General features: G+C 36.3%; 2 protein-coding genes across 3 annotated transcripts in view; one reads left to right on the forward strand and one right to left on the reverse strand.

Annotated features, from left to right (window-relative positions):
- LOC111259600 (uncharacterized) overlaps positions 1–2,666 on the reverse strand; it is a 22,107-nt gene extending 19,441 nt beyond the window's left edge. The window contains exons 1-5 of one of the 2 annotated variants that reach the window (XM_022831759.2): positions 2,251–2,666; positions 1,958–2,065; positions 1,654–1,691; positions 1,238–1,397; positions 803–989 (exon numbers count right to left, since the gene is read on the reverse strand). In XM_022831759.2, the coding sequence (XP_022687494.1) occupies positions 803–989; positions 1,238–1,397; positions 1,654–1,691; positions 1,958–2,065; positions 2,251–2,298 (541 nt within the window). In that variant the 5' untranslated portion in view covers positions 2,299–2,666. The remainder of the gene's footprint in view (positions 1–802; positions 990–1,237; positions 1,398–1,653; positions 1,692–1,957; positions 2,066–2,250) is intronic. The other variant, XM_022831760.2, reaches the window with a different exon arrangement.
- A 244-nt stretch (positions 2,667–2,910) lies between these two features.
- On the forward strand, positions 2,911–9,031 carry MED4 (mediator complex subunit 4). Its single transcript, XM_022831765.2, has 5 exons — positions 2,911–3,095; positions 3,736–3,871; positions 4,454–4,552; positions 5,414–5,666; positions 8,527–9,031. Exons 1-5 carry the CDS (start codon positions 3,031–3,033, stop codon positions 8,736–8,738), a joined length of 765 nt encoding a protein of 254 aa, XP_022687500.1. The 5' UTR covers positions 2,911–3,030; the 3' UTR covers positions 8,739–9,031.
- Positions 9,032–10,550: the final 1,519 nt, after the last annotated feature.

Below are 10,550 nucleotides of genomic sequence, written 5' to 3' on the forward strand. Positions count from 1 at the left end.
ATATATTAGCAATTACAAAAAGCATTCGATTGAAGCTTAGTTTGTCTAAGAACGACAGCCGAAGGACATGAAATGGTCATGGTTGTAACATGTCTAAGTACGCTCAATTTGGGAGCTCCATTCATCTATGCTTTAACTTATAGAAACTACTAGTAGAACAAATTCATTACAAACTTCCAATACTTAAATGTACCGTAATAAGACAAGTATTTAGTTATTTTAATTTATTATGTTACAAGATAAACGCGGCTTGTAAAAAGACGAATAAAAAAACTACTTAAACAGAAGATATTGGCGTCCGTTGGGTTGTTCAAGAAATGTGTCTGATAACGAAACGACGCGATTAGACTCAATTACATCAGTAGTTAAACGCATATCAGTAAGTTTTTTCTTCAACGGCCACTCGGTAGGCTAGTTACGCTATCGTCGGCTGCGTCAAGTGCTACAGATAATATGACTAACTGATGATAAAGAAAAGAGCGAGAAGTACAATTACAGTATAAATACGCAATGCTTTGCTGCTTCAGCCAGACGCTAACCTAACCTGTTTCTTTTGCTGTGCGTAGTAGTAACAATTATCTTTAACTTATTATTATTGCTTTGCATACTTAGTAAATTACGGATCGATAGCGCCACAACCTGCGATAAGTGAACTAACCCTGTGGTTAATTCAATTTAATTAATCTGTGGAGGCATGTTTTCTATGTCTTTCTGTTAGCAATAGGAAACGCTTAGGCTCGAAATTTAGCGAGAGTCATTCAAAAGAACAAAAAAAAAAATTTTAATTACGAAGCTAACAAACCTTTAGCCTTTTGCTCCCGTAATTTATCTTCAAGCTCCCTGATTTGTTTCTCTTGTTCAAGGGTATCGGACTTCTGAGCGGAAGTTACAGCGCCGTTCCCTGAGAGATGAGCTAGACTCAAGTCTTGTCGCATTTTTTCAAGTTCAGTACATTTAACCGAAACTTCGTTCTCCAACTCGGTTACCCGCTGAAATTTTTTGCTGACTTAGTAAATTTAGTTTTGAGCAACCTGTACTACTTCTTGAAGTACCGCATATGTAGTTTGCCGGCATTAATTAATCTAAATGAAACAACTATTAGCAGATGACAAGAACGCAGTCGCATTATTTGAACAGATAATGTTTTGATCATACTAAACGCTTGCATTATTTGAACAGATAATGTTTTGATCATACTAAACGCATTTCATTGCGTGTAATGATAGATTTTGTTTACCGTTTCAAGCGGTGATAGCTTCTCGAGAGCCGCTTTATATTCCTCTGATATGCTTGTGCATTCTGAACTAAGGTGTTCGTTCTGTTGTCGAAGTTGCGTTGCGATCTTCCTCGCTGCGGTCGAAACTCGTCTTTCTGATAACAGCGAAGTAACGACCTCACTGTAATAATAAATACATCATTACATTCTTTATCTTTACAACAGCGTAATATATATATATATATATATATATATATATATATATATTATATATATAATATAAGTATATAAGATGGAAATTCATTAATACCCTACTTGCAGTCGAGATCACGATAATAACAACAGTTAAGCTAGCCGCAAATCCTCTGCTTAACATATATTACAAGTTTTTGGAAATTTTACATATATGAGCCTTAGAAGTAGGGAATAACACTTACTGTTGGTTCCGAATGAGGTCGTTAATTAACTGTGCGCGCTGGAAATGTTAAGGTTATAACAAAATATTAGTTTTCTTGGCCAGATCAAAAAGCGGCATAAATAGATTCGCCGCACGTAGTTTTCAATTACATACTATATGGTATAGACGTTTCATTTTTAATAAAACTAAATTTTAGAACTTAAAACTTAGATTTGAATATGATTATTATTACTTTTATTATTAATGCAATCAAGATTTTCCTCTATATTTTGATACTTAAGAGAATTGCTAAGTCCCATCAAGTCAATTAGCTACAAACTAACCCTTGTATATATGGTATGGATGAGTCGAAAATAATCCACTCTCATACAGATATTTAATGAGATGCGTGCTATTATATTCCCGCAAATCCAACAAAAACATCCAATATCCTGCAAAACAATTTAGATTAAAACAGAAAAGGTGTATTTTACGCCATTCGATGAACATGTCATGATCATGCAAAGTCATTGGTAGTTTAGGATAAAGCATTGCAGGATCTTCTATTGAGTACCATCTATTGCATGTTCAAACCGAAGGCTGCTAACACTCTTGCGCGTACAGGTATTTGCCTCACCTTTGAAATTGAAGCACAGCTCGAACAGTTAGCCGAATTGGAGAACATCTCTATAGTTATTTAATACGTGGTCTTAATAAACTCATCATCGTTATGGCCTCACTAAGAGATCTTATTCCACCTGTTCACTAGAACTGTTGTTCGCTCTTTCTATTCATAAACAGAACAATCTTGTCAATGAGAATTTCACACTATTTTCATGGGAGCACGCGAGTGGACTAGATGTAGCATGCCAATCAACCCGTGCATAATCCGCTAAAACCTTTAGAATACCCACATAAGCACAATATAAATACAAATTAAATATTTATTTCCCTACTGGCGCTGCGTTATTCACACATTTAGATTTGGGACTGTTGAAGTTATATGACTGCATCGGCATTTCGGCAACTGTGTTTCATTGAGTACTTAGTTCTCTCGAACGAATGATTGACCCTTGTAAATAGAACATGTCGTATGTCAGGAGGAAGCTTTAAAATAAACTATATGGTCCGTTTTCTGAGATATTCACCAATTAACAATAACTAAGCCTGATTAATGTTTTTTTTTTTTTCGGGAATACATAGTACTATACAGGTTGTGCCATAAGCAGTCGAAGGATGCGAAATTTCCTTTCCTTGCTACTTTCTCTGAACCTACGACACAACCCTTGGAGTAACATATCGAGGGTTTTTCGTGTTTTCGAATAGCGCTGTCTGTTGTATTAGTGGCAAGTGCGCTTCTCTGGTGCAGATAAGTGCAGCCGGTGCTGGTGCAGAATTACTTTTGAAACCATTTGCAATGGCGGCAACTGGCACAAAAGGAAAGCTTCTTAGAGTTATCGACGATATGGAAATAATCGCAAAGTAAGCGATGAAGCTGAACGCATCCACAATGTATAATTAAAGAGATAAATATTTCTATGTGGGAAGTTGCAAGACGTAGGCTATTTGCCAGCCGAGCGGTACACTGAATATTGTTTGCTTATAACATTGTAATATCTTTAGAAGCGAGTGCTTCATCTTAAGCTCCGCGTAGTAATCGTTGTTATCAAGCACGCTTCTGTAAAGTTAAGTCGCAGACGAATAAATTAATTTTCGGTGGATTCTAAATCTAATGTCAGTTACCATGGTGCGGCATAAAGGGACACGCTATTTCACCATTTCAATCTATTTTTATATAGGGCAGTTTAGTACATTAGTTGAAGTTTAAATCTGAGTATTACCAGCTGATCAACAATGGAGAAGATGATGACACCCGTATACGCGTTACTTATTAGATAGTCAACATATAGTTAGGAAGCTGACGATTTAACAGTAAATGCGACTACAGCCACCTCTATCTCGATCCTATTTTTTCCCTTGTACCTTGTTACTCTTCGAATGTATTTTCATCAATATTTTATATATTGTAGTATGGGCATATGCGGAATATGTGCATTCATTTCCAATGTTATGATTCCTCGAAATTTTCGGAATGGCACTTGCCCCGTGTTGGCTCCTTCAGGGAACTCGTAGAAAATTTACTGGCACCGAAGGCGCAAAAGTTGTCTTCACAGGAGCATCTTCAGTTGGCTAAGATGCTGGTGGCTAAGGATCTTGAACTGAAAGAGCTACTGCAGCAAGCGAGGCAGCAGGAAAAGGTAGGAGGGATAACATGTTTAAGTGTACAATCGTCTGTAGTCGTTCCGTTTATCCAGCATAAAACCCAGTGGGCAACAAAGTTCGTCCGATAAATTATGAAATGAGATCCAACTTTGGTTATTTTCATAGGAAAAATTTCAGATACGATAAGAACTATAGTAATTTATCTTCCTTTACTGTAAGGACGTACTATGTTAAGACGACGAATTATGTTGCCCAAGAACCGAATGTATGATTAGCATTTTGTGACCAATTAGCAATATCAACAAAATATCAAAATAATCTGGATAATATTAAAAAAATAAGAATACATTCATAAAATAGCAGTACTTCAATTGCTGGTTTTAATCAGCAAGAAGTGGGATTGCCCAATAATCTTTTTTCTTAGATAATCATGTCAGACCCGATTGTGATTAATTCGTCAACATTTTGCTTCAGTCCGTTTGAGACATTCGGGTTACCAAAACCTAGACCTTTCGAGCACCATATCATAGAACATTTCATTTATAAGATTGCTTTCTTTATACTAAGCTTTTTTTTTTATTATTCCGTCTTTTACAATGTTTTCTAATTTTGTGCAGGTGGAAGAAGTAATAGAAGCCCTTCAAGAAGAGGTTGATCGCCAAGACAAAGATATCCACAGCCTGCAGAGCAATTTGAAGGAGGCTGAAAATCTTCTGGTAGGTAGCATACATTTTTGATCCTATATACATACATACTAGTTGACTGGTTAGCAGCGTCCAAATGATATAAACATAATAGAACAATATTAATTAATTTCTATCTTTACATGGTCTACACGATACATTTGTAAACTGTTTCGAGGAAACTATTTCTGTATAAAGCCGTCTGTCTTGTACGAGAGAAAAATTTTGACTATGAGGCAAAAAGTGCTGTTTTCTTTGGGGCTGGTCTTTTTTATAGAATTTTGTATACAAAGGCATTTGTTTGGCTACAATAAGCTCTTCATGCAAGTGGTAACATTGGCTGGGAATCTTACTGATGTGCTACAGTCAGCCTGGGCTGCTATCTATTGACGCGCCTTGAGCAGTCGTGCGTGGTGTCCCATAAAACACTCTGAAGATTGTTCTTTGAAAAAACAGCATACTCCAAGCGGAAAGTCGATGTCGTGTAGCGCTGCCGGGGAAAGTCGGCCCACAGCAGATGTCCCGCCTGAAGTACCGAGTTCTTTACTTAGAAAGTTTCTTTCCGAAACTAAACTTTTTACATAGACGGGTATGCAAGCTCACAAACATTTTGCTCTATTGATATTTATACTTATTACATTCTAACGAGCAACGTATAAATCTGAATTAACAGACATAATTTAACTATTTCTATATCCTTACCAAATGCAATGGGAAAACTAGTTACAGTTCTAAATTTGGTAAACTAATTGATATCCTTCTATTGATAGATAACAGAGCTTCACAAATGGTTATTTATAGAATTTGCGCATCAGGAATCCATAATGATGAAAAGAAGGATAGGATGACGAAGGCAATTGAATATTTACTCATATATGTCTCAACATTTTTCAGGCGACAGCTATCTATCAGGCAAAACAAAAGCTGAGTTCGATCCAAAAGGCATCGGAGAAACAGGTTTCGTCAGAGGAATTGATCAAATACGCCCATCGTATCTCGGCGTCGTCCGCAGTCGCGGCTCCACACAACTGGCAGCAGGGGGATACACGAAGACCATACCCGACCGATATCGAAATGCGACAGGGCTTCCTTGGCAGGATGAGTGATTTACCATTACCTCCAGCAGACGCAAGCCGACCGATGCATGGTACACACTTACACCTTAAGGATAATGCATACCGTTCATATATGCAAATCTATAGACTAAAGTGCACATAGCACTCGTCTACTGAAAAAGCCTGACGGTGCGCTGAATATCTTTAGTTGGCTTTGCTTGTCTATATGAATTTGATGTTTGAACTTTTAGATCGATAATTTCATTTCTGATATGGTTACTGTGCTATTAAAACTACTTGAATTTAATTACCTAAGGATTTGTGACGGATTAACAACGTACAACGGTTCTTTAGTTTTATCGCGGACATATACGGCTATAACGGGAATAGATCAGCGGCCTTCAGCCACTCAGATAAAACACTTAAGCTCACGAATAAAACATGCTTTGGTTAAGGATACGCCTTCGTTAAATAGGAAGAGTCGTATACATATATAGCGCATGAGGGCCGTGAGCGAAGAGGACAGCTCATTGATAACTACAACCATATTCAGTTTGAATTTAAATGTATATTTCGTCAACGTACTATTTTAACCGGATGTAAAGTATTTGGTCCTAATTGTGCTTCGCTTGAAGGCTATCATGATCATATCGTAATATATAATATTCGTTTCACATAATTTTTGCGTAATTGCAGCTCTACTGGCCAAACTCTAGTATCACTTGTTAAAAAAATACACCAGGTTATCTGAATAGTAACAATACGATTACTAGCTAATAAGAATACTATGTACTTTATGGCTTAATGCTAACTATCTAACTCGATGTATATTTTAGATTAGCATGTAAGATGTTTAGATATCTTTAGGCCAGGTCTTTTATAATGAAATATCTGGCATCAATACTTGAGTCAATCAGTACTTTCTAGTGGGGTAGCACTAAATCGAACAGGATTGTAATAATTACGATATTTTTGCTGTCAGGACAAAACGTGGTTACTTTACCTTTGAAGACATCATTGGCTAGTCGGTCACAACAGCGTCTAGATAACCGGCTCGGACTCTTATTGCTATACAATGGCCCCTATATTTGCTAATACTAGACATGTCTATTATACTTAATCAGTAAACGGCTAGAAACATTCTGTTTTAAATTCTTTGCGTCTGCTTTGTACTGCACCACTGCTTCTAGAGCTGAAATTATTATTTAATCAATCATATGCATTACAAATATTTTATTTATAATACACGCCATTGCATATAAATGACATTAAGTGCAATATACCTTGTAGACATTTATTAAAATGTTGAGCTATATATTTATATATCTTTTATATAGAGAAAATCTCTAGTAACGTGATAGCTTTTATTTAATTGTAACAAATGATAGACGTGCATACTATTCGTGTAGCATTTGTAATTATCACATATGTTTCGAACTTTGGCTGCGCAATACTATAACGGTGAGCGTTACAGATGTGACGCTCTTTAACTCGTCTAATCGTTCATGCCAATTATTCAGAGGAAGACACAGGTAGCCTTTTGTACTGTTGATGATTATGAGGTATCCTTGAGTATCACTCTTTTGACAAATTATAATTATTCGCTGGATTTTGTAAATTCAACTTCGAGATCATTTATCGAGAAATAGCAGTGCTATAATGTTGGCTTATTATGTTTAAAAAGTTGCATGTGTATAGGTGATTATAGTCCCTGTATTTAGGATTTTTAGTTGATTTGGAATGCGATTCAAAAACAACGAACTTGGCCAATACCACGTAAGGAGTATGCTAATTAAAATATCCTCTAAAAATATAACAATTTTCGGAGTATGCTTATCATCACATATATAACAGCACAGTACTGATGGCCCCCGGCTAGAATGCCTGGTTTCTTGGGCTCTAGACTGTACATGCTATACATGTAATTGGCATTGTACCGTATCAAAAAACTATTCAGAAGGATTGGAAAGTGAATTGAAATATCCTTGCAATAAGTGTGCATGTAAGTGTTATAATAAATAAAAAAAAAAACTTATCTTCGCTCAGATGATTTTTTGAGCAAAAAATTGGTATGGCCCAATGCAGGTCAGGACATATTGCTTATTGATAATGCTACGCAGGTACTTGTGGAGCTTAGCCGCTTTATCTTTCAGTTTCGAAATCGGTTTCACTTTAATATATGATTTATTTAGAATTTAACGAAATGAGAGGCGAATAATTAGCAGTGTTACGCCATTTGTAGAATCGTTAACCATTCATATACACTCTGTTTGCACACGCATACACATACTGTTTGCATGCATTTCTTGCTAGAAAGAGTTGTCAACTCATACTTGGTTGAGATGTTTCTTACCTACCAAGAGTAAGCCCACTTTTTTTCTCCACCATGTATATAAACCGTTCACGTCGAATACAAACTTTTTATCGGGAAATATATCGGTGCAAAGATAATGTAAAGTGTATGGTCTATCAGCCCCTGATTCGTTCAGTATATTAACCATGAACGAACATTTCTAGAATAGATATTTACTTGTTCTAGTGAACCTGCATGTCATTGCTTTGAAGTAATCACCCAAATACGTCATCATGCATTTACCTATTGAGTATATACGCAATCGTGTGACCACGTGTACATTCAATGCCTTCTAATGGTCTCTCTATTAACGGATTCATTCAATAAATTCTGCATAAAGAGTCGTAGTGCTGCACACGGCCGTTTAGTGCAGCTTTTCGTTATTTATGATGTTCTGGTAACTTATACATATAAGTTATTATCTAACGCTCACCAATGGGTATGGAGACATAACTGTGCAGTATTGTGCATAATCGCTTTAGCAAGAAGCGCTTGCATGCGAGGTGTTTGACGGGTCTTAATGATATTGTACAATAGTGTAACGTTGCATTACACCGATGGATTAACAAATTTACGTTCGATGTGTGCGAATGTTGCAGAGGGAAGTGGTACGATAGGAGGCACCCCCGTTGGCAACGGACCACCTGGCAGTTTTTGGCAGATAGGCACCTCAACAGGATCAGGCGCACAAGACATTAAACCTCATCTGCCGTCGCTTGGTCTACAGACGGGAACTATGGATGTAAAAAATGAAGACGTCGAAGTAATGTCTACTGATTCCAGTTCATCCTCAAGCAGTGATAGTCAGTAGAAGATAACAGGGATTCCTTAACAGAACTGTCGTTACATTTCCAATGAACTCCAAAAGCAAACAGATTTGATGATTTGTAGTTCTATTCGGATCTATTATACACCTTTGCCATGGCGTCGGAATTCGCTATAAACAATAATACGGCTGTAGTAAATATATCTCGGCATGGATCAAGGTAGAGGATAGGAGGCGATGTGTATTACTAACTTGTACATACCTATAACAATTTACGAAAGTAATAATAATTATGCTGTTTAATAAAAACTAAATAAAATTTATAGATGAAACTCCGGCATGCAGCTTTTTTATTACTAAATGGGTATTAGTCCAATGATTACCTAACCTTGGTCGAATTAGACAAGCCTAGAGAAAAACGGTGAAAGAAGCTTAGTTGTACATTAGTGAAGTTATTGTTACGGTATCCTGTAACGTCAAGCACTCATTCCTATATTAATCTGAAATCTTTATAATCATTATTTTATTATTCAAATAGTATTAAAGTGTGAATGGAAGCGATCTATTTCTAAAGATGCATAGAAGAATCTTGTTTTTGTTGATCTACAAAAGAGAAGCTCAAAAGTGAATTCTATCCACAACTGTTTTTGCACTAGCTTTTAATAAAATAAGTACATCATTTGTCTGTTTTTCAGATCCATTAGTGCTTATTATGTATTTTGAACCGGGTTAACACATTGTTTTGGATTGAGTTTAATTTCCATAGAAATATCTTACTTAATCTTCTTTTTCCGCAGCTCCTTGTCTCAACTTGCCGATCTTGTTTATATATATATAATCTGTATTGTTATAGCCATCATTTTGAATATCCGTGTCGTATGGTTATTTTTATTGTTGTTACCGTTGTTGCTAGTAGTACACTACAATATTGTGTTTGCTCCGTAAAGCTGTACATTTCTCTCTTTCCGTATAACGTCTACCGTTGAAGTCGATCAAAGCGATTCTGACTGATCCGACGGTCTCTCCCAATCGCGAGGAGATTCCACTTGTCACACAATTGAGACTGATACGCTTTACGCTCTCTTTGCCCCTTTCCCCCGCTCTTTCGCTTGCTTTATTTATACGAGGTCAAATATACGTTTTCTGTATTTTGCATCATATGTTTACCTTCATATATGTAAATGTGTTTGTCTGTGTGTGTTATCTTCGGGGACCTTTTCCTGTATCGACCTCAAACAGTTCAGTTTATTAAATAACCTTACTGCTAACTAGTCGCTCTTGTTTGCCACTCGTGTTTGCCTTTTTGCTGCTTTCCTTCTCCCCATAGCGTCTTCTGATTCTATTCAGAATCGCTACATCTGACTGCTCTTTCTGGGTGACTTTTGCTTGCATTTTAATACGTAGTTAACGTTTCCATTGTAGCACTTGATGCGTCAACACAAAACCTTGGTTGGTGATTGTCCCCGAATAGTGTGTATTTCGTTATCTATTATACTATTTGTTTCAAAAATTGTACGCAAAATTATATATTTTCACTCTGAAGTATGTCCTGTGTAGTATGCTGTACTGTCATATGTAGTAGTAGATCTGAATCGATAATTTTATGGAAAACTCTATTATCGTAATAGTTATCGTTAGTTTTACTATTAATAACGAATATGTCTGGCGGTCTAATTCTCAGGGAATCAGATTCTTGGGTTACTTAGATCCTTACACTTCTATATGTTTTAAGGGGTCGCTTTTAAAATTTTGGTCTGTTGTCTTTTCGTGAAAACGTAAGGTCCATAGATCGAAATTAATTGATTTGATAATTTATTTATCTCTTTCTTTGTATATATACTTATATTTTTTTTCTGT

Source organism: Varroa jacobsoni, unplaced genomic scaffold (assembly GCF_002532875.2).
Source record: "Varroa jacobsoni isolate VJ856 unplaced genomic scaffold, vjacob_1.0 scaffold_351, whole genome shotgun sequence".
Classification (NCBI taxonomy): domain Eukaryota; kingdom Metazoa; phylum Arthropoda; class Arachnida; order Mesostigmata; family Varroidae; genus Varroa; species Varroa jacobsoni.

Excerpts from the sequence above, each read along its gene's own strand:
- MED4 (XM_022831765.2), top strand. The coding sequence starts at position 3,031 with ATGGCGGCAACTGGCACAAAAGGAAAGCTTCTTAGAGTTATCGACGAT. Across the intron at positions 4,553-5,413 it reads AGGAGGCTGAAAATCTTCTG|GCGACAGCTATCTATCAGGC; the intron begins GTAGGTAGCATA and ends AACATTTTTCAG. Across the intron at positions 5,667-8,526 it reads CGCAAGCCGACCGATGCATG|AGGGAAGTGGTACGATAGGA; the intron begins GTACACACTTAC and ends CGAATGTTGCAG.